Here is a 25,519-nt window from a genome sequence, read left to right on the forward strand (position 1 = left end):
TTCGGATAAAACGTTTCCATTTTATTTTTACCATTAATCGAACGGATATCCAAACCGGTAATATAAAACAATCGCGTAATTTTGTGTTACGGGAATATGAAAAAGAGTACGACATTGTTTTTTGTATTTTTCGTTTGTGTGTTTAGATTTTTGTTCTTCTTTTTCTTCTTCTTCTTTATCTGTCTTTCTCCGTGCAGTAACCCTTCAAGCGGTATAATATGTGGCCGGAAAAGTTATTGTTCCCGGCAGGAAGAATAATACTCGCTCTTCTTGCTCGTTAAATTCAAGAATCTATTATATTATTGCGAGGGAGAAAGAGAGGGATAGGGGCAGGGGTAGGGGGAGGAGGCCAAGTGGGAGGAGAGAGAGAGAACGCTCGCTGAAACTTGCCGACTTCGTTTGAAAGTCACAGTAAATTGCAAGAAACTCGGTAGAAAACAAGAGAAAGGGGTTGGGCGGGGGGTGGTGGTGCACGAGCCCCCGAGTCAAAGTTTATTCGGTTCCTTTGAGTGGCCTTTGTTGCTACGACTAAGATGCGACTACATTAGACAGTTAGAAGAAAGTTTAAGTTAATTCGTTAAAGGCCAGATAAAGCGGGAGGCTAAGAATAGGAAGAAGAAAGTTGGCGATAAGAACGTGTTAGTATAAGGTGGTATATGATATGCGTAAGTGTGTGGTGTTACGTTAAGGTAAGCAAAGATAAAATGTTAGACCAATTGTTAATTCTCTCTCTTTCTCGAATTTTCATGTTTTCATGTTTTAAAGATATACAACACGTAGGTATTATATATGTAAAATTTTCAGGAAGTTTAATGCATCTTTTCGAAAAGTTAATTATTAATTTGTCGAGTTAGATACATTGTAATTTACGTTCTTAGAAAATTAGGATAATTATTTTACAATTAGAATACCAAATGCAAGAACATTTAGGAGAATATTTTTATTTCGATCATGTACCCTTTTTTTTAAGATAAAGGAATCTAATTTTTAAACATGTTATAAAACGTTTAGTGAAGTGAGACGTTTAGATATATATATATATATATATACATAAATGTATGAGAGAAATAGAAAAAGGGAAGAAGAACTTTATTCCAAAGTTCGAGCTTGATCGTTCACGTAGAAAGAGAAAGGAAGAAAGATAGATGGAAAGAAAGAAAGTAAGAAATTCTTAAGATAACGTTTCTACAAAGTGTCCTCCTATACGTTTGTGAACGGCGAGAGGTGAAATACTTTAAAAACCGCTTTCTTCCTAAACGCACGTTTGCTAGTTGAAAACTTGAGTCCGAGAGAAAACACTTTTTACATTCCCTTTTTCAGGGCTAAATTTTCATTCATTCTTTTTCTATTTTTCTTCATCTTTCTTTCTCTCTCTCTTTCTCTCTCTTTGTTTCTCTGTTTCTGTCGCGTTCATGGTAATGCTGCAAGCGACATAAAGAAAACGGGGTAGGAAAAAGGAAACTACAGAGATAGTTTTCTTTCAGGCATCCCTATTTTTCGCACGACGTAGAACGAAAGAATGAAAGAAAGAAAGAAATAAAGAAAGAAAAAACGAAGGAACGATCGACCGAACCTCGTTGTCGTCTACGTCGTAAAACGTCGAAGACAAACGTCATTGAATTTCACACGTTCTCGTATCTAAGTAAATGTTCCTATTCCTGTAGACGATATTTGAATGCGATCGACGTAAGAAGAATCGTAACGAATTTCAGAATCCTTTCAATGTTCAGGAATGTTCTTCTTTATCCACGTACGTGTATGTACATGCATGTATATTGCATATGTATCTACGTTTAATCTGCATCCTGGAATTCTGATATATCTAGGAATCCTCAATCTACATTATTTACATTCCGATCCTAGCAAATCGATGATCTTTTTACACGCTTCGATATTTTTCTATTTTAATAATTTAATTACAATCAATATTATTATTCCAATCGAATATCTGTAAATTATTTTTATTTATTATTTCGGTAATATTACATTTTTTATTTTAATTAGTATAGATATACAATAATGAATGGATCGGTATTTATGATGAAACTGTGTATATAATATTTTATTTCAAATACCATTATTTATTATATACTAACTGAATAAATATGAAATTAAAAGGGAAGAAAAAAAATATAGGGGGGTCTCTATCTCGTGTTCATTTTTCATCGTTAAATGATAAATTGTATTCGTTTGTTTCTTTAAAAGATAATAAATACTATCGAGAAATTAGGAGACGTTTGAAAAGACAAATAGCAATTTCTTGCAAGCGCCTTTTCTTTACGCAATCGTATAGAGTAAAAGGAGAACAATGCCTGGGGGAAAAGAAAATCAACAGAAATCCATCTACCTTCGGAGTTTACAAAGCGAGTGATCTCGAAGATACACTCGATGAGAGAATAGATAAATTTCTTTTCCTTTGTATTTTTCATCATCTTTTTCAATTTTTTATATATTCTATGTATAATCCTTAAGACTATTACTTTGAAACATTAACCAATAGACATGGCGTACCCTCTTTTATCATATTATTTGATTTCAATGTTTTCATATAAGAAGAAAAAACAAACAAAATAAGCAAAAAAGAAAAAGAAATTTTTGCACTCGCATTTAAAACAATAATGCTCTCGTTAAAATTCGTTCTCGATAAAACGGATAGATCATATTGCTATCCGAACTTATTCGAATTTGATTCGGAACCCGTTGGTGGATCCAATCCTCCGCACAAATTCCAATCAATATAAATCGAATTGCAGATTACGTTGGTACCTTTCTACGGTGTAGAAGACAAAAGGCCTTTCGTTCGATAAAATACCGAGAAGGAGGAAACTTTTTCTCTATCTTTTTTCTTCTTTTTTTTGTTTCTTCCTTCTTCTTCTTCTTTTCTTCTTCTCTTTTTCCCCCTTTTTTTATTTTTTCTTTTTTGGTTTGTCTCCCCTCGGTTTCTCCATAGAAAACCAACCTAACCGCGTACGAGGGTAGTTACAGTGAAATTGTTTTATCGGGAATCGCGAGCATTTTCTTTCCTTTAACCTCGATAGAAAAGTAGACGCGTTATACTTTATGTTTATTCATGCTTTTCCTTCCACATTGGAAACTTGTTGTCTGTTATATAAGATGAAATATGCTTTTCCTTCTAACTCACCCTTTCTTTCGTTCCATTTTGCACAAATTTAATGCGAGCATAACTGAAACTTTATCGACGACGTTGGTTGCTTGCTTGCTTGCTTGTTTCCTACACGTCGTAGATATTTTTATAGATACTTAACTAAAACGTATTTTCTATCTCTTTTATTTCTGTTACATTTTTCTTTGGTTAAAAGAGATTTGTTGGAGAAGTCACGGTACTTTACTCGAATCATCTCCGAGCTATTGTGTTTCTTATTCGTGTAAATAAGTGATAGTAGATAAGTAAGAATGAAAAATAAAAGAAAATAAAAAAGTAATACGAGGAGGTAGGAAACATAATTTAAAATTATTCTATTTATTTTATCTCGCGTAAATTTATCTATTACATAATTATAGTATATAATTTAAATTTATTTCATACTTTTAATTAATCGGTATATTTATTTTATGGTTTAGTTGGTTTCACGTTGTAACCGTAACATATATATATATATATATATATATATATATATATATACATACACGTATGCACAGGTTCTCATAAGTTCTTGAGAAAAGTACATACTTACTCGTTAAACACTATTCAGTAAATACTTGTAAAGATTTGAAGTTGTTTATATAATTTGGTAACCAATTTCCTCGATCCAGATTCCGCTTGTAACAAGTCCGTGGTTGTACAAATTATAATAGTTCATCGTCCAAGTAAATTGCAAATGCACAACAAAGTGAAATGTATTCCTAAGGGACATCCTCAGTTGATACTATTCGATAGTAACTAACACGAGTTGGAAAAGTATATAAGCTTTAATATCGCACACTTTATTTTACGTTATATAAACACAGAAAAGAACATTCTATCGAGATCTTTTTGTGAATTCAACGAAGAAAAAGATCGGTCTTGTGGGGAGGGGAAAAACACTTTAAATTGCATTTTTACGAGACCTTCCTCGGTAAAGGAAAAAGGGAAAAGAAAGAGAGAGAGAGAGAGAGAGAATGAGGGTGTGAGTGAGAGGGAAAGCAGGGGAGAAAAAAAGGTGTGTATTTGTTCGTTCCCACGAATATGCGAGAGTGACATCAGTGTGGAAATCTATTGCACAAAAGGAAAGAACTAGTAGGCGGCTAGGTCGAGTTAACACCCGGAAGAAAGACGATAATAATAAAATTCCACGAGTTCACTCTCGAGGCGTGCCATGAGGACTAATACTTTTTCTTTCTTCCGGCATCGTTCGTTCGTCGTTCGTTCGTTCATGGTGTTTGTGCTATATTGCTTCTACTAGAAGTGAAAAGTTATATCTCCCTCTCTTTCTCTCTCTCATCACATTTTAAACATGAATACGAGAATGAGAAAAATAAAATGTATTTGTGTATATTTTTGCATTGTGTGTGTATGTGCGCGTGTGTGCATTTGACGTTACGATGTTAAACAAAGAAAGAAAGAAAGAAAGAAAGAAATATATAAAAGAAAAAAGAAAAGAACGAGCGAGAGAAAGGAAGGAACTTAATGTTAAAATGTTTATTCCCGTACTGTGTGCGAATTTTTATACGAAAATAGTGACTACAAAACGTGCTTTGTTGTTAAAACAAGACATTCATTATATAATCCAATTTCAAATGGAAAGAGGAAACGTTTATTATAAAATGAAAAAAAAAAGAAAACAGAAAAGAAAAAAGGGAAAAAAGAAACAAACAACAATAACCATAAAATAATTAAAAGTGAATAGAAAGATACACCCGTAAAAATGTATCCAATTCGAGTATCAATGTAACATTCGCGTTACGTTATTCGTAATCGTAAGTTTAATTAAATTATACGTTAAAACTCTAATCGTTTGTTCGATATTTCCCATTAGTTTTAGTTACTATCCCCGTGTACTATCGTAAGCTTACGAAACTAGCTCTAAGGTTCTGCCTAATAAAATTATTCGAAATTGCTCGTAGTGTAATCGTATCACGTACCGTACCGACGTTGTTAAATTTATCAATTCGACGAGTTAAAGGGGGTGGAGTAAGAATCCTAAGAGAAAGGGGGTTGAGGAGAGTCGGGAGGGGAGGAAAAAAAAAGACAAAGTCGTTTCTTAAGAGATATAATAAAAACAAAAGGGTGGAAAAAAAGAAATTAAAAGGAATACCAGTCATTTGCTATAAGATTATAATCGCGAGTTCTTCGGTTAGTCCTTTTTAATCTCGGTATACAAATTTTATACGAAAATTTCGGAATAACTATTAACTGTAAGGCGGAATGGTGTGAAGAAAGATAGGAACGAATGCTTTTACGATTAGTTGGGGAACAATTAACGTCGAGTTCGAGCAAACCCGTTAATAACAGACGATCTCGGGTTGCGAACGAATAAAAGTCGTGCTCGAGAGTACGACGGAGATGGGGAAAGAGAAATAAGAAAAGAAAAAGAATCGAAAAACTATCGTAGGTTACGGGAAGAAAAAACGGAAAAAAAATAGGAAAAAATAGGAAAAAGTGTAAAGTTTACATTAATCGAACTCATTCTATTTCTACTTGTAATTTACTAGGTCAGAAAATCATTTCGGTTGATTACTTATCGCGCAAGGAACTTCAATTTGATTACGAACGTAGGCAGAAGTTTTTCCTTTCAGTTGGATCGACGAATAGTAGTTGAGAAAAATTTTCACGCGAAAAATATTTGCGCACGATTTTTACATTGTCAATCATTCGCTTTTTCAATCTTTTTTCTTTCCCCTCCTTCCTATCTTTTTACTTTTTTCTTTTTCTTTGGGTTTTTAAGATATAGTCGAAATATATAACAAGAGAATTTTTGTAAAGTTTTCTAATACGAAAGAAAAAGAGAGAAATCTTATAAATGAAATATTAATGAAGTACCATCAAAGAAATGGTAAGTTTATATACGTATATATATATATATATATATCCGAAACGATCGAAACTTACTAATTACTATCCATGTTTTGATTATTTTTTTATTCCTCAAAGTATCCGCCACAGGCGTCATTAGACACGATTCATAAAAAACTTTAATTTCACTTTTAATAACCGATCGCATACCTTCCTCTTTACTTCAGAAAATGTTCATTTCCTTATTACGTTTGTTTCATTCGTCGTTATCGTTATTAATAATAAACGCAAATCCATTCTCGTAAATTAGAAATCTCAAGAAAAGTCTTATTTTATAATCATCCATCGACTAATTCAATGGCTAACGAATTGCCGTAGGATATTTCTGTCTCTCTCTCTCTATATATATAATATCTCTATCTATCTATCTATCTATCTATCTTTCTCTGTATTATTTCACTTTACGTTACATGGAAGGTAGTTGTTACGAGTAGTATCGTTAGAAACGTTGAATTAACTGAAACGTTAGAACATAATTTTCCTCAACAAATCATTCCATCACTCAACGTAATTCTCGAGACGCGTAGATACGGAACAATGTCTGATTTAACTACGATCAATCTTATGGGAAGGGTTTAGGAATTCTAGCGAAATCTCTTCACATCGGTTAGTTAATCTCGACGTTTTCGTGTAATCGAGCGAGATAAATTAAAATGAACTTTTGCGAACGTGTGCGCGCAGTTGGGGGTGAACAGTCAGGCCGATTTCAGAAGTCATAAATTTGTTCCCTCCGTTCCGTATATCTATCTCGCGCGATGAAAAACTGCTAGGAAACGGAAGTAATGTAAAAAAATAACCAACACACACGTACACAGATCTCGCCACGTGTGTACCAGATGGATAAACATCGGGGAATCCGAAGAATAAAGAACGCCTGTTTTTTTTTCTTCCTAATCCGCCGAATAGGAGCCAACTGAAAATAGAAAAAAAAATATCAACACAAAAAATAAAACGCAAAGCACGATATAAATAAAAAAAAAAAAAAAACTGTTTAAAAGAAAGGATCTCTAATAAATATACAAGGAATATGGGTATCATCAATTTTATCGGAGAACGAGTTAAATAGAGGTAAACAAAAAAATAGAGAGAGAGAGAAAGAGAGAACAAGAATGTTTAAAACAGACAAATATATTTTATTTTATTATAGTAGTAACAATTCGTTGACTATAAATAATGATGAAAAAGGAGTGGGAATGGTTGCTGGGTAAATGGGGGGAGGGTCAAACCTTCTTGTTTCTCTTTCGACGCAAACAAAGGTATTTTAATTTGCGAGACGAAAGTGTGATGTTTCATTCGTTTTAAATAAAGACGAATTTTTCGAGAGAATTTTGTTGTTGTTGTCATTGTATTCGGTTGATTAGAGTTTGAAAATGTTTGTCGTGAAAATTATTTGAAAGAATAATATTTAAAAAATAGTTCAAGATAACGAATTTACTAACTTTACGTGTTGCTTTATTACTTTTTTGTTTTCTTCTATTTTTAGTATTACTTTTTCTATTTTTTTTTTTTTTTTCTTACGCTCCCGGTGATTCTTTTTAAAGGTCTTCGATATCGATAAAAATGTCATCGAGCGGAGCCGTTAGTCGAATGAAGCCGTTAGTTCGAAGTAATCTTGAAACACTCTGTAACGTTTAAACGGACAAACAAGTCTAGAGTATCCGCAAGCGTCAGTAGGATGACATGGGAAATGAGAGACTGTACATAGAAGTTGAACGGATCTAACTATAGCTGCCGAACACGACCATCACCACCATCACTACTACTACTATCTTTATCATCTGTATATATATCTCTCTTTCTCTCTTTCTCTCTTATACTCTCTTTCACATACAACTTCAAATCCTTCACCTTTCTCCCTTAGACCCTTTTGGATCTGGTTTCACCGACAACATTTTGCACTGGCTCTACCGTAAAGCTTACTTCCGACTTATCGTTGTATGTACGTATATACGTGTTTCAACTTTGAACTGGATCGATAAGTTACGTTCGATTTCGTATTAAATTCATTCTTAATTTTCTCTTTTTATTTCTCCCTTTATTATCGAATTTTTTTTATTGTACTCTTTCGCGATAATTACAAATAATATTTTTATTATTCGTTTATTTTATATTTTTTTTATTTTCTTATAGTAAAAGAGAACATTCATATTTGTTTATATCACGATAAATTGAAATGTATAATATATTTTAATTAAAAATTGTATATTTATCATCTTTGCACACATACCGTATCTCGCGAGTGTAAATAGTTTTTGTATTAAAATTAGGACAGGTAGAATAAATATCTAATTTGATTAAAAGAAAAAAAAGAAAAAAACTTTTGTTCAATAAAAAAGAGACCTGTTCAAACGTGTTTTTTTTTTAAATATTGTTTTTTATATATTGTTTCTTTGACGTATTGTGTTAGTGACAGATATCCAGTGTGATTTAAAGGATTATGATATAATAACGTCATGGCTAATTACTTTGGTAGGGTCATTCACCCATCCGGTTTGAAACTGGCTTAAGGGCTTGGTAGGTACTTCGATCTTGCATGTTACTCACCAAAGTCGATGTCCTCGGTCATTAATTGGTAATTAAGCGACATGTCCTTTGATGAGCGTTTAAGTCATGCGTCTACGGTTCACATACATATATTTTATAAACTTCTTATAATTATAGTATTTAAAATATTATTAAAATTATATATTATATATAATTATATATATATGAAATTATTTGCATTTTTAAATTTATTTTTAAGTTCATAAATATAATTGTTATCATAAGTTTGACTAAATTGAATATATATTGTGAACTGTATAAAAAGGGGAGAATGTATTTCTTACAAATTTTCTCCAAGTAAAATATTACTTCGAGATCAACATTATATATTAGAAGGAAAATAACTCGGAGGTGGGATTAATTCAATCCAAGCTGTCGCTGGTTGACACACAACACACACACACACACACACATTAAGCTTCGAAATATTTCCGTTTTGAAACGAAGCCGCCCCCCGGTGAAAGACAATGAAATACGAGTCCCTTTTTGCGCGTGACTATGTCGTTACGTTGTAAAATTTTCGAAAATTTATCGTCATACCCGTTGGGCACTGCCATATTACTACAATGTGTTTCGTTAAATATCGCGATAACGTGTTCTCTCTCTCTCTCTCTCTCTTTGCGTACGTGTGTGTGGGTGTATATGCGTGTGCGTGTCTCTCTCGGTAGGTGAATAATTGCCAAGCACACCAACCGGAAGTGCACTGCGTGTAAACGCAGATGTTCCGGGCTTGTAACCTACGCCGCTTTTACATGGTTAAAGTATTTCTGGCTTGGTGATAACGCAACGATAGCAACGATCACTCTCTATAATGATTATAAAATATATTATTAAGTTAGATTCAATCATTTTTCAATATCGTTCATAATAATTGGTCACGAAGTATAATGAATTTCTATTCGATTTATCAGGATTACTATTGTCGAAGCAAAAACACTCGATAAAAATCTTTACTCTTTTTGTGATATTAATTTATACGATTTATTATCTTACTTATTATTAATATAACATTATGGGGATACTTATAAGGTATAAAATCGCGAACTTAACATTTTTTCCTATTTAAATGTTAATAAGAAACGAAAATATATTAATCATTCATGACTGTTCTTTAAGAAACACAATTTAATCCTATTGACGTATATTTTACAATTGATAATTTATAATTAAATTTGTGGAACACATTTTTATTCGAAAGGAAAAAAGGAAAAATATAAAAGATAAAACAAAAATGAAAGCAACAAAAACTAAAGAAAACTGTACATATAAACGTGGGTACTTTATAGGAGTTAAAGAAATTTCGATGAAACGATTTCGAGTATCGAACTTTCGGGATAAGGCAATACTTATCCGTTTGATCGTAAGTCGAGTATGTGCCGGTCAGTCGATTCTTCTTCTAAAGCACTTGCACCCGGTGCTTTTTCCAAGCGGTACTACCACCATTACCAGCTAGCAGCTCTCTTTTCACGTAAAACGTCAATTCGACCGACTTACCGTGCATTTCACGACGCTTCTTAACCCTCGATTACCATACATTCTTTGGGGGGGTGAACCCAGTCGAAGGAAAAAAGGAGGACAGTTTTATGGAAAGCAATCGATCGAAAATCGATTGCCCTCGCATACGAGTCTGGCATACGTAAAGTTGTTCCCCTCTTCCTCTTCCTCTTTCTTTTTCTCATAAAAAGAAAAAAGAAAATGAAGAAAAAGAGGAAGAGGAAGAAGAAGAAGAAGAATAGAAAGAAAAAGAATAAGAAGAAAATAATCTTTTAACCTTCTATACTCCTATCTCCATTCCCCCTCCCACCCCTTCTTCTCCACCCTTCCCTTACCTTTCGCATTCCTAACTCCTACGGTTAGGAAAATTCTCTTTCGGAAAAGTCAAGGAAGGGAACGACTCAATTCACAAATATTATTTCCAAGCTTGTGTTCGTCAAAGCTCGTAAAAGAATAGTGCATAATTCATGAGACACGTGTCACCACGCGACACGTTCACTTCATACTCGATTCATGTATGCATCGTACATTCGTTCGTTTAAGTCTTACCACACGCGACCGTGCTTTTCCATAATCCCAACGTTGTAATACGACGTTGAAAGCTTAAGCATATATACATATATACATACATTAACATACATTAGATAATGGACCATACTGATGAGTCCTACTCTTAATTATTTCTAATAATGGACACAGCTCATAATCCCACCTTTGGTAATTATTAAGGAGAGAGTTTGTTAAACATTTAAACGTGCGTGACAACATAATTCAATTAACAAATGAACTATCGTCATTTTATAGAAGTAATTTGTCGAGAAAGATATAATTAAGACTTAATTATAAACCTGATCAAAAAAAGATATTCATTCGATGTATTGAAAATACGTCCAGATGAATTATGATTATTTTAAACAAATCATTGATTTCTTATAGGAATATTAAAATAATTCGATAAACATTGGACAAGATAATCGTTTAATCAAAAATTGTAATATCTGTAATGTAAAATTTATGAGGGACATTAATTTCATTTATTTATTTAACATTTAATATTGTTCATAATGTTTAATAAAATTTAATTTGATATAATAAAATAGAATAAACTCGTAAGTATTTATAATCGTATAAATTAATAATTAATACTCGTCGTGTGTTTTATATTACTTTAAACGTATTCATTCTTAACAAAGATATCCTTGTAATTTCCAAATCAAGACTATACACACACACACACACACATATACTTTTAATATTAACACTACTTTTCTGTTCACTATCTTATCCTCAGAATAATTTTAATCAATAGAATGTAGTTATCATCATTTGTTTGTATGCATAAGTAACGATAAATCGAAATAACGTTTTTCAAGATACAGGTAAAATATATTGTAACCAAAACGAGTAATATGCAAGGTGCAGTTGAGGATGATATAAAAGAGAGAAAGTGAGACATTAGGACAAGCCCTTGAGAATAACAGACGCTGTTATATATATATATATATATATCTCGGACAGAGGCACTTCGATGCAGCTTGAGCCTTTGTAAGCCGATGAAAGGAAGTCACGCAGTGGCTCGTGACCGGATATAGCGCGGTAGAACTAAGTGCATTGTGAACACCATGGTACAACATAGGGACCATGTCCTCTTTCCCCTTTCATTCTCCCCCTGTCCCCTCTTTCTCTCTCTTTCTCTTGCTCTTGCTCTTGCTCTCAAAGCTAGTGCAATGTGCAATCTAGTTGATGTTGACGTAGTTGTTGCTGTCGTACACGATGTGCTGCTTTTCGAGCTCACTTTTTGTTATTCTTGCTCTTTACGAACTTTAAACGTTCAAAAGAATAAACTGTTTAACTAGAATATGTTAACAAAAAAAAGAAAAAAGAAAGAAAAAAAAAGTAATAAGATATTTTACTCGTTTAATCGATGATTATGAATAATTGTTAACAGAATAACCATGATAACATGTGTTGAAAAGTTTGAATTATCACGGGATTTGCTTACAACAAAGTTTGATAGAAGTTTTGGAACTGTAATAGAGAAAGAAGATGAAATTAGGATGTCTCTTTTCATACGAGAAACTGTACCACGGATGTTTTAACTTGTTTTCTTCTTGTTTCTTTTTTTTGTTGGTTATTATTTAATAATTATTTAAGTATAAAGAGACAAAGAAAGAGAAATGAAATTTCGTGCTTGTATATACGAAATAAACTCTCCAACAATGCTTTATAATCAATTTCCGAAAGATATTAGTCATAAATATTCGATTTATTACGCGTCGAAGCGTCAGTACCAATCGATGACCCCATAAAACTGTCGAGGGTTGCACCACCGAAGGAATATATATATATATGGTAATCGCATTGGAAGAAATACAAAAACAGAAGCGCCCATTAAATTATTCACTCTCTTTTTTTCTCCTCGACCCTCACCCTTTCCAATTCCTACGTTTACCCTTTTCTCCACACCCTTTACTCCTCATACCCTCCTCTATATTTCTGTTCTTTCAAAGTTACAGCAGTGAATATTTTTGAGAACGTCCTTCGTTCTCGTTTGCTCTCTAGCTGCCTGGTTGGGTTCGTATGAAATGTTGAAAATGCATGATAAAATATTGTATCCTCGGTAACGTTGATGTTATTTGCGAGAACCTCGAGAGTAGAGAAATGCTGAAAATGCATTTGCTTTGGTAAATTACGAATACGTATTCGTAAATCCGTCTTGAATACGCGTAAACTAAAGATAAATGATATTTATTTTAAAAGAATAAAAAATTCGATGTAATTATAGAAATCCCATTACAAACTGTTTAAGAAAGTATGAATGAAAATATTTGATGAGTTTTAGATAAGATCTCAAGGATTTACGTAATAACTCGATCCAAAAGATTTGACTGATAAACCGATTCATTCGTAATGAAATTTCATTAGAAGTTTAGCGAATGGAAGGAATGTTAAACGTTTCCTATACCGAAGAAGGATGAAGTTGATGCATTGTAAACATGAATACCAAGAGGAAAATACGGTCTTTAATTCGTATCTCTAATTACCTGTTATACGTATTGTATCATATTATCATGAATTACAAGGATAAGTAATTTCATAGCACGAGGTAGGAATAATCTGATCGTTTGGTATTCCCATTATAGATAATAGAAGTAAATTAGTACATTCCACTGTGAAGTATATTAAATGCATCTACTTATTATACGTTAATTATAATAATAACAATAAGTATTGTTATAAGATGAAATTAAAATCTAAGGAGTACCTATAGTTACACTTTTTAATTGCGTACGTGTCATGAATATGTTTCGATAGGTCGTATCGGAGAATAGAAGATAACCTTCAAAGCTATTAAGAATTTTAATGATATCGTTGACGTAGGGTGAAGAGCTTTTGTAAAGATACCCTCGATAGATGAATAAAAGGGATAAAAGAAAAAAAGAAATAAAGAGGAAAGGAAAATAATTGTAACGACATCGGATAAGAGGATTTAATAAAACCGCGTGCTAAATGTCAGAGCTCTAATAGAAGATAACGCATAGCTTGGCGACCACCGACTGCTTGCTGATAATGAGGTCGTTATCTTTTAAAAGATATATGTATTTATGTATATACAGGATGTCCCATAAGTCGCTTTAAATGAGAAATGAGAGAAAAAAAAACAATAGCAGAAATGAAATATTCATTTATTTGAAATTATATTTAAAAAATACAGAATATAATATTACGAATGATTAATCGAGCTGTGATTAACGTCGGAGAGTTTTTATCTTTCACTTTTCTTAAATATCATAGAATTTTGTTGGTAAAAGTCGTGATTATTCAATACTTTGTATTTTTATTTCAAGATATAAATTTGCGATTACAGTTTTATTAAAAAACAATGTACGAATCAATAATGCTGCTAATTCTATTATTAACAATAACAACAATTTCTAATTTCTCAGTTGAGTAAAGTTACTTTTCAGACACTGTGTATATAAAATCGATTCTTCGAGCCTCTTTATATTCTCCCTCATGTTTCTTCATTAAAGTATAGAGAATAATTTGTAAGAACCGTCGTCTTCTTTATCATCGTCATAAAATAATTCTTCTATCTACGTTCCCTACGTATTATGTTTTCATTAATCAAGCAGCTTCCACCAATTAAAGCTTTGAGGTTCGTATAGTTGTATATGCAATAGATTACTACATATGATTTAGATCGAGTTTCCTATGAGAGTGGATCTAGTTCGTTCAATTTCGTTTCGCTAAGACATAGAAAATGAAGGTAATTGCTATTATACACTCTCTCTCTCTCTCTCTCTCTCTCTCTCAGATCGTAAAGGTATCAGAACGTGTATCTACATCGTTAAAGTTTCATCGTGAGAATGATGACTAACGAGGTTGAAACGATGAGTACGCTACTAAACATTATTCCACCATGAAATTCGCTTTGATGTTAGAAATTAAACGTCGCTTGAACTATCTTGCCACTTTGTCTTTCTTCATTTTTCTCTTTATCTCTCTATTCTTTTTTCAATCTGTAACACTGATCTTTTATTTTTCTTCTTAAGAAAAATCCTATCCCGTTATCACAATTTTTTCGATCCATGTAACTTCCCATATTGTATTGTTCCATTTCATCGCTTTCTTTTATTCCATTCCACTTTTCAACGTAACTAGTTTTCTCTCTCTCTCTCTCTCTATTTTTTTTTTTCATTTAAAATTAAACAAAAACTAATTATACCAAAACCAGGATTTATTTGTTAAATATTATTTAGCAGATAACATATCAATGCATAGCCCATTATGATATTAAATCGTTTGAAAATATCCTTTATAAATAATTTAGTATTATTATAATATATTGTTATGTCACGTTACAAAAAAAATGTACGAACATATAAGGGGATAGTTTATTCATAGTTTATTTTACTCTCGTAACACAGGAAAAAGCAATAGAGAGAGAGAGAAAAATATTCTTTCTGATGATTTACAAACTGCAACAATACCAGATAAAATAGTGATACTCGTTTGCGTGTATCCGTGTGTGTCCAAGAAACATTATAAAAATAATAGTAAAGTTTGTATCCTATTGTGCTTCAAATGTATAAAAATTGTTAACACCTTAATTATAAATTTAAATGGTAAATAATAAGAACCTCGTATCGTAAGTTTACAACTTAGAACTTTTGTTACAAGTTTCAAGAAATAATACATTAGGTATTTTTAAGACTTCGAACTTTTATCGAATCGACTTTTCGAATTCGATTAGACCCTGTGTGGAGAGGTTAAAGGGAAGGGGGAATTTATTGGAAAGGGATAAATTATGAAGCCTTAAGCTGCTTTAATTAGAAACATTACTTTCGTTTAACTTCGAGGTTCTTATCGACTTCTCGAAACATTAGAAAATAATGATTGTTCAACTTATATACGTTCGAACGAATCAGAAAACTACATTTTCTCTCTTAAATCTGTTTTGTTTCCGTAAAAAATATTATAAATAAATAAATAAAAAACGAGGCTCGCGGGGTGACCAATAAGGAAGATCGGTAACAAATAGGGAGGCTCATGAGGGCCAATAAGGAGGCTCGAGAGGCCAATAAGGAAAATCAGTGACCAATAATGAGCATTGGAGACCAATAAACTATTCAAAATTCTATTCCGAAGATCACAGAAAATGTAATTAGTCGAAAACTTGCTTTCTTATATATCAAAATATTATTATTAATAATAATAATATTTTTACCATGGATTTGTTGCAGTTTGATCGGATTTAAAATTTTCTTTCATATACTTTATTTCCAATACTGTTTATTTAATCGGATATCTTCGTGAAAAAGTTCTTTCATACTTTTCCAGTACTTTCCAACTATCACTATTCGCGTTAATTCAATTTCTAAACTGGCTTCGCTTAACTTTTCTCTCTCTCTCTCTCTCTCTCTCTCTTTCTCAGCTTGGAGATTAAGCTAATAACTTTATATAAACGAAAGAGGATTATCCTTGGTGTTAAAGCTCGCAAGGAATTGAATTCTTCGTACACGAATTTCATGTTAAAGTCAGGGATTTATGTACACACTTATACATGCCGCGTTATTCGAACACGTACAAGAGAAAAGAAATAGAACAAGAAATAAAAAAAAAAAAAAAGAAAGGGAGAAAGAGAGAGAGTAAGAGGAAAAATAGTAAGAAGAATATACGAACGGAAGTATCCATGGAACCTCTCATAAACGTGCTCATTTCAAACGTAAAACCTTTCCAATTCGCCTTTCGATACGAATCCGAAGAGTATCGTAAGGGTAAGGGAGTAGTGGGTAAAGAGTAAACCTTCTCATTTTACTTTCCCTCTTGAAAAATCTCCTCCAGCTAGAGAGAATGTTTTAGAACCCGATTTGACTTTTCAAAGCCTTCGATTTGTAATAAAAAAAAAAAAAAAGAAAAAGGAAAAAAAAACATCCTTCGGTTTTTTATTCGGGCAAGAAAAATTGCAGTAATTTTAAATTTTGCCGAAAAATTTGATCTTTTTTGTTATGTCCTTTTTAATAATATAAAATTGTTGATTATAATTGTCCAAAAAAAAAAACATGTTACATAAAATTTGTATTTATTGGTATATCCACATTTACAATCGATATTTTCATTACTGTATGTTAATGCAACCAATTATTAAAGCTCGTTATATATTTCGATATGAATATGATACACGAGATTCATATTATTACATTTTATTCGAAACATTTGTTTTTCTTTATTTTTATTAATTACAACTGTAACTTGAACTGATTTGAAAATATTTTTTTTCTTAGAAAAATTCTCTTCCATCCAAACGAATATAATAATTGTATTAACATATTATGTTATATAGTATTCGTATAACCCCATACTTAAGAATAATTTAGATTAATAGATTGATTTAAAAAATTCTAATAATTTGGAATAATTAGGTTAATTATAATAATTAAATTGATTGTCGAAATAGTTACCGACGTATATTACGTAGGATAGCAAACTGTGTTCTTGTCAGATGTATCTCTGCCATTGCCATTGAAAATCTTAGTTCCCCCAGGCAGAGTTTTCGAGTTATCGAACAGGATATATACGTTCACCGCCTCTAGAGAGAATGGACTACGTGCCCTGGAGTCGCAATGCACGATCTTCTGAAAGTACCTGTTTTCTCTGTCTGTCTGTCTGTTTGTCTGTTTCTCTCTCTCTCTCTCTCTCTCTCTTTCCCCGCAAGTTCCGAAACTGCGTTTGACAAGTCGAAGAAACAGAAAATAAGGAATAGCAGAGTAAAAGAAACACACTCTGATCGAAATACCTCTATTCCTTTCTGATAAACTAACAAAAACGATGATTAAAATAAATTTTGATTCATTTCTAATGAATATAATGACCATTCTTTTTCTTTTTGTTTTATATTATTATTTTATTGTATTTTATTATTATCTCGTTATATATTATTGTATATTGCAGTGCGTTATTATCAATAATGATGGGATCGATCATACTCTTGAACGTTCGAAAGAGAGAAGTATTTAAATATATAATACTCTGTATATATCATCAAATATTTATATAATTATTTATATAAATAATATTTAATAAATTATATATATATATAATTATATTATCCATTATATATGTTAAAGTTATGGTCTTGAATAATAAAAAATATATATACATATATATTTTATGAAACTTTATCTAATGTCAGATTTGTTAGCATATTATTGTTATGTAATATTATACCGTAGCCGAAAAGCATTATTATCTTCGTAAGCTCTGGTAATGTCTCGTTTGGGTGAAAGTAATAAACGAAGTAACTAACCGAACTGCTCGAGAAATTTTTTTTTATACAAATCTACGTGTAAAATAAAAAAAAAAAAATAGTAAAGGTAACGTACATATAAAATTCATACGAAACTTGATAACATCAATGTTAGGTATGTATATATATATTGTGCAAACAACAATTTTCATTATGGCAGAGTAGTCACATTACTCCTCTTATCAACTCACCGAATATTATTCTTTCATTACCCATGAGGTCGGATAATATACGGTGATAAAGATAATTTTCTCTCTCTCTCTCTCTCTCTCTCTCTCTCTCTCTCTCACTCTCTCTCTCTATTCCTTTCTCTATTCCTTTCTCTATTTCTGTATGAAACGAAAGAGGTCTCAGCACCTTTTGCGAGCAAACTCTCAAGTTATCTCATCTAATTGTCATCAAGGTTGCATTAATTTGATCTAGAATGCAAAATTCGTGACACTAGGGCGGAACATTTTCTCTTACGCAAGAGCAATTAGTAAAGTTAACTCGAGACTTCTGGGAATCGAAAATTTGCTTCTTCTATGACACACGTGTCACCGTGTTGTTAATCCGTATAACTGGATTTATTAACTCTACTATTAATTCCAAATAAAACTTAACTCTATTATCGATATTCTATTTTTTTTTCTTTTTCAATTAATTTTATATCCTAAATCGTTCTCGTTCCGTTCAAATAATCGATAATCTCAATTGGCAGATTAAAAATGAATTATTTTAAATATTAAATTTGTTCAAAGAGAGATATATATATATATATATATAAAATTGTTCTTTAAATTGCCCAGATAAATTGGTCGTGTCAAAAGAGAATGAAATAGAATTCTTTTAATCATATTTTCTCTGTACAAGGACAAAGAATGTTTTTCGTTGTCGACTTGCGAGAGCGAACTTTCGTGCTAGTAAATAAAGTCACAGGATCCAAAGTCAATTACTCGTTCGGTGACTCGAGTTGCACGCGTTTGTTCGCAGTCCGCGTTAAGCGAGCGAAACGGAATTATTCATGATTAACTTTCGATGCACAGGTGCGTTTCAACGTATCCAACCAACCTAGTCGATCTGTGCCTCTCCTTTCTTCTTTGCATTTGCATTAAAAACTCGTCGGGAATGGTGACGGCTAGTACGAAATCATGGTTGCTAAAGCATTTCTCTTCTCTTGCGTTAGTAAAATAGAAAAGAGAGAGAGAGAGAGAGAGAGAGAGAAAATACTCCTGTTATTTTGTAATTTCCTAGAAAAACTTTTTCCAACTTTCGTATTCGCAGTGATAGTTATTAATCCACCGCAGGAAAAGGAAAATTTTACATCGTATATAAATATTTGTATTTTTTGATTTAAAAAAAAATATAATTACTTTAATATCTCCCAATTGATTTAGATTTTTGTATAATTCAATTTGTTAATTCACGCGATAAAAGGAATGTCTTCTTATAGGTATACTATATAACATACATTTGATATAAATCCATTTTCATCGTTGATATGATATATGAAAATAGTAGATAGACAAATACTGTGAAGGTAGGGGAAAAGCTATAAAGTTATGTCATCGTCGTGTATTTGGAATATCAGATTGAAGGAACTCAAGTTGGAATACAAGACGACTTTGAATACTACACGATCTATTCGAAAAGTTCGTGCAGGATTTTATTTAAGAAGTCTCGATAAATAAGAAATAGCTTTCGAACCGGTGCTGGGTGGAGACAGAAGGGGGAGAGGGTGGTTAGATGGCTGAAGTTCGAAGTAAATAAATCGGAATGCGTATTCGCGAAATATTTTCAAACGACAACGACAACAACAACGACGACGACGACGACGACGACGAGGACGACTATCAGGATGACGATGGAAGATGAGAATACCTTTGGCACCGTATTGTTTGTTAGCAATTGGTTTCCGAATCGAAGTGGAATTCTGATTGTTAATAGTTGGCAATGGTCCAAATGTAGGAGCACGTTAAACGTTTCCCTATCGTCCACACAGACCTATCCTCCTCTCTTGAATAATTCTATAACTCAATACGTTGTGTGGAAATGCGTAAACCAATGGTTTTCCCCGTGTTTACTAAACCTTTGTTAAAGGAACGGGAGATGGTGATTAATTATTTTCATCGTGTACCCCGAATAATTATTTATTTTCTATGAACGTACGTACGGTTTTGGCTGCGTTACGCCCACGTTTTCATCGGCATAGTCTGACCGTAACTACTGTCACCTGGCGTCTATCCATCTACCAGCCACTGTCCGACCACAGTCGGTCACTCCCTACTACTGCTGCTGCGCATACGTACGGTTATACTACTGTCGGAAAAAATCCTTTGCGTTTTCTCTCTCTCTAGTTAATTTTTGTTTTTATTTTTTGCTACGTGTTTCTCGTTTTTTTATTTATTTCTATTTTTATTCCCTTTTTATTTTTGCCAACGTCAAGGGAAACATATTTCAACGAATCGATTTTAAAAAAAACTCGACAAAATTATAGTACTCGCGAGAAAATTCTTTCGCGATCGATGATGCTCAATTTTATTGTTGTATCTCTGTGTGTGTGTGTGCGTGTGTGTTTCTCCTTTTTGTTTTTTTTTTTTGAAACAATTTGATCGTTTCAGGATGGTCCTGCATCAGCCTGCCCGTTGACCCAGACTCTGTTGAACATTTACGGCCGCAGGTCGAGCAGACCTGACGTTCCAGGTCCCATTGATGAGAATCAGGTTCGTAAAAGTCGTGTACGTGACTAAAAACTGACTCACACACGAGCACTCACTTCTAACTAACTTGCTGTCTTCTAAAGAGCTTTTCTTCTTCTTCTTCTTCTTTATTCTTCTTTCTTCTTTCGAACTTTTTCTCTGAGGTTTTTTTCGAAATTTCCTCTTGAAAAGAATCAATTTTCTTCTTCGCTGTGTCTTCTATACTTCACCGCATTCATTTTTTACACCGCTGCGCATGCGTTCAAATGCAAGATTGGGATTAGGATTTTGTGTGCATTTTTCAATGTGTTTTTTTTTTCTTTTCTTTTCGGTTACTTCTTTTATTTAACGAAATTCCTCTCGCGCGTTCGTTTTTTTTATGAATTCTTTTATCAACGTTGAGATAAATTCTTGCAAAATTCACGGATTACTACACTCCATCGATTACGTACGATTCCTAACGTACCGACCTTTGCTGCATTACCTTTTGATGGTGTCTTTTTATCCAAACAATTCGAATCATCGAGTTTCTCGGTCAACCAACGAGTTTCATCCATACAAATGTATGGATTTATACGTGAACTTGCTCATTGGTAGAAAGAATAATCATAGAGAAGATTCAACCCCCTCCCAATCCTCACCCCCCTTAACAAAGATTCATGAATATTCCAATGACTTTATCGAAGATCGATCCGGTATTTCAAGTCGTCTCATTAAATCGAAACTTAATTAAACGGACTTCGAATGAATCTTTTTAAATATATCTCTTCGATTTCAAAATTGCAAAACGGATATTTTAATAGGCCGGCGTTTGTTAATTAGAAAAATCGTTATAAAAAATGTAACATTTTTATTGAAATAAAATAGTAAATAAAATATAAACGAAGTAGCTAGCTTATGTTATACATTGAATCAGTAGTTTAAATAAGTGATTAATATTTATAATTAAAAAAAAAAAAAGTATGAATATTTAATCTCGATACGATGTTCTTCTAACGAAAGATATTTGTCATCTATATTAAAACAAATAATGAATTATTATTTATATAATTAACAAAATATATATATATATACAGACAGATAATAACAATTTATTTTTAATTATTGCAGTAATATCGACGATATAAAAAGAAGTAATAAAAAAAAAGAAAACAAATGTTTAGAGATTGAAATATAGGGAAAAATGGGGTTCGATTTTGTAGGATCGGTAGAGGGGTTCATTAAGGTGGCGTGATTTAGTAAAAGGAGCTCGTTTCAAAGGAGGGTATTAGGTGTTGGAATTAGACCGCGATGGTAGCGACGGCATTGCTTTGGTAGAAGCATCGAAACGCCACTGACACCAATGTCGACTACTTCGGCGTCGAGTATTTTCTCGAGGCACAGTAGTACCGACGACGCCGTCTATCCCTTCGAAAGAGAAACTCGTACGCTCTTTATTTATTTCTTTCAATAATATTTTAATTACTTTCTTTAAACCCCTTCCCTCCCAACCTTAACCCCGACCCCGACCCACGTTCGCTATCCTTCTTATTTCTCGCGATTTTCTTTTTTTTTTTATTTATTTATTTATTAACACTAAACGATTAAACACTTTATTAGATTGAAAATAAATTTTCTATCATTGCAAATACTTTTGTCACGATGTGTACCCCATATAACGTGCGTGATTTTCTTACGTGTGCATATGTGCGTGAGGTGCGTGCATGTGTGCACGAGTGAACCAATAATTTGTTCCGCAGTGATATAAAATATGAGATTAAATTGATTGACGCGTGTCGTTTAGATTGAATAATATTAATGAAAAATATCTTGAAAAAATATTCTCTTTTTTTTTTCTTTTTTTTTTATATATACGGAGTAAAATAACGAAAGATCTGCCGTTGAAAAGTTGAATTTATTTCTTGAATGAAATAATGATAATCGAACGTTAAGTATATAGCGATGGAATAAGTTACAGCAACAGAACAAATCTATTTTCTTCGAGTATTCGATGACGCCGTGTAAACATAATAACGTGCATGTTCAACGCGTTGTTCGATATTTTTAGAACAACCGTGTGTGTGGGTGTGGGTGTGTGTATATATATATATATAATCCATGAAAATTACATTGAAATCTACCACAAATTAAAGCACTCAGTAGCGTACACGTTCACACACACACACGTTCGCGATATATTCAAAAGAACATTAGGGTTGTTAAAATACAAATATCGCTCACATACGCGCAACTCTTCTTTCATTTTACCGTTTTGTTCTTCCATTTGCTGCTGTTGTTGTTTTTGTTGTTGTTACTTTTGTTACCGTTGTTTTATCTTCTTTTCAATTTTTCCTCTTTTTTTTTTCTTTTCTTTTTTTTCTTCTTTTCACCCTTTTAAGAGAACGTAGAAATAAATCTAGAGGACGTACGCGAAGGAGAACGAAATAATAATTGTCAGCTATTTCTCGAGCTCCTATTTAACCCACATTCGAAAGAAAGAAAGAAAGAAAGAAATAAGGTGGATGTTGGAAAGAGATAGCGGAAAAATGAAAAAAAAAAAAAAAAAAAGAAAAATAGGAGAAAAAAGACACTTCGTTTCTTTTTATCATTGCCTTTGTGTTCGGCTCTGCCACTTTTCCGCGTGCCAAGAAACTGGGCGACGAATGTAATAGTAGTAGTAATAGTACGTACCCATCCTCGTTTGAAAAAGATGAAAGAATAGGAGGTGATAGTTTTTCCTCAGCCCCGATAACTCGACGTAGTTAAGAAAATAGATATCGTTCGATACTCGGCGCACAGAATAACGTCTGCGGAATAAAAAAGAACACCGAAGGGAATAGTAGTGGGTTTACATTCGTGACGTATCTTCACAATTCTTTTGCCGATATTATTATCTTTCGAAAAGGCTACTTAGTAGCTTTTCCCTTTACTTTCAACTTATTTTCTCGAACTATTCCTCGTTAAATGCGACGACCTCTTTCTTCTTTTTCATTTTCTTTTTCTTTTTTTTTTCTTACTTACTAAATCAATTCTTTCTCATCCCTTTCTTCTTCTTCTTCTTCTTTATTTCTTTATTTAATTTTTTTCCTTTGACGATTGAACCTTTCGTGAAAAATTTGTTCCTTTATGAGATTAGTTTTGACAAGATTTTTACATTGACAATAAGTTACGTCAATATATGTAACTACGAAATTTTTTAATATAAAAAATATTAGTATTCATTTTAATTAGATACGAGATATTGAAATATTTTTACCGTTATTTATTTCAATATATTCCAATATATTTTATTATTTTAGATATAAAGTATTCGAAATTTTCAATTAGAAAATATCAATGGTATATTATATTTTCTTATGTTTAAATATAAAATATTGAAATAATTTTGTTGTTTTTCAAATAAACAACAGTGTGTTACATTATTTAATGTAAGAAACATTTGGACGTTACTCATTAGGCAATTGGATTGAAAATATTATCTGTATATCGGGAAAAAAATTGAAGAACGCGTTAAAATCATGATCGACTGGGTTTCAATCGTACGTCATTCGAGACGTCGATTTAGTGATTACATGTACGCGGTTCCTGCCAGGGTTAAAAAACAACGAAGAACTAGACAACGTAGAAACCCTTTGGCAAATTCCCTCGAACGTCGCGTGAACGTCGCTCATCGTGATATCGATGAATTCTACTGCGATGATTCCTGCGGTTGCTGTTCCTGGAATCACGTAAGTTCCTTTCGCAATTTGAACGAGACATTTTTTCATATTTTTCCCCTACCGATAATAAAAAAATCTTCATTCGGTTCTCAATGGTTCGATCAAAATGAATATTTTCATTTCGTTTTATATTCTTCATTTTTGTCTTTTCAATCGATCGATAATTACTTCCTTCTCGTTCTCGATATAAAAAAAACGGGAAAAATGGAAGAACAAAAGTTTGACTATAGGATACGTGCTAACTTTCACGTATACCTTAAAAAACACTATTCTCTTTGTTCTATTTTTTTTGACGAATATATACTTCGTCTTTTATTTCAATGTTTTCTCTCTCCATCGTGATCCGAAACCTGTCATAAGCAAGATAATGATACGAAATCCGGGATTTCTCTAGATTAACGCTTCTAAAGTCTAAGCTAGTGCATCGAAGATATCGAGATTATTTACAACTAGTCAACGTCGATCCTACAACGAGTTACATATTTTCTTTATCGTTATGGTAACAATGATTTTTCTGTCAATATTCCACTACTAATTAATCAAAATGCTAGCCATCCTACAAAAGTACGAAATTTGTTTTAAATTCCAATCACTTTTTATATCTTACAATACAAATATTATATCTATAAGAAATATTTTATATGTTTATTAAATTTTTATATATGTGTCTATATATGTATATTTATTATATTTTTATAATAAAAATAAAAAATGAGAATATAAAATAATAATAATCAGATCCATAGATATATAAATACTATACGATTAACATTAAATTTATTTGTTGATGATTACGGTGATATCATTCGACTAATGTTTACATATTTTCCTCGCATATGTATATCACCCGGCCGAACAATGTGTTTACAAGTCGCGTTTCAACGATCAGTTGCTCTTCGACCGAAGTAGAGTATAAACCTCAAACAATCGGCTCGTACTTTGTATTAGGATTTTCTCATATAATCGGATTACCATCTCAGACACTTCAGTAAGTTTTAATCCATATTTAATCCGCGTAAAGTGTTTTAACATTGTACGTATATATATATAGTTTTTTGTAAGAATTTTTTATCACGTATACAAGCAAGGTCACTGATAATGTTATTTTACTCGTTCCTCTGTATATAATACTTTAATGCGATCACACGTCGCACGATAGCCAACGATCGATCGAACCTTGTCACGAACCTATTGTAACATCGATGAGTCTATATTCTCTTTCGTGTAAAAATGTTTACACGCCATATCAGATATTTTTTGCACTCTTAGATAAAAAAGAAAA

The 25,519-nt window shown here is 32.3% G+C and overlaps 1 protein-coding gene across 12 annotated transcripts in view; it reads left to right on the forward strand.

Annotated features, from left to right (window-relative positions):
• Nucleotides 1–25,519, forward strand: part of LOC106794038 (disks large homolog 4) — a 259,789-nt gene that overhangs the window by 38,039 nt on the left and 196,231 nt on the right. For 10 of the 12 annotated variants that reach the window (XM_014761422.1, XM_014761432.1, XM_014761421.1 and 7 more), the window contains one exon: nt 20,462–20,563. The exons of 1 other annotated variant lie outside the window; for it this stretch is intronic. In XM_014761422.1, coding sequence (XP_014616908.1) covers nt 20,462–20,563 — 102 coding nt within the window. Of the gene's footprint in view, nt 1–20,461; nt 20,564–21,902; nt 21,964–23,975; nt 24,247–25,519 lie in introns of those variants that run through there. One more of the 12 variants, XM_014761429.1, reaches the window with a different exon arrangement.

Source organism: Polistes canadensis, unplaced genomic scaffold, assembly GCF_001313835.1.
Source record: "Polistes canadensis isolate GaletaPanama2010 unplaced genomic scaffold, ASM131383v1 scaffold_22, whole genome shotgun sequence".
Classification (NCBI taxonomy): Eukaryota; Metazoa; Arthropoda; class Insecta; order Hymenoptera; family Vespidae; genus Polistes; species Polistes canadensis.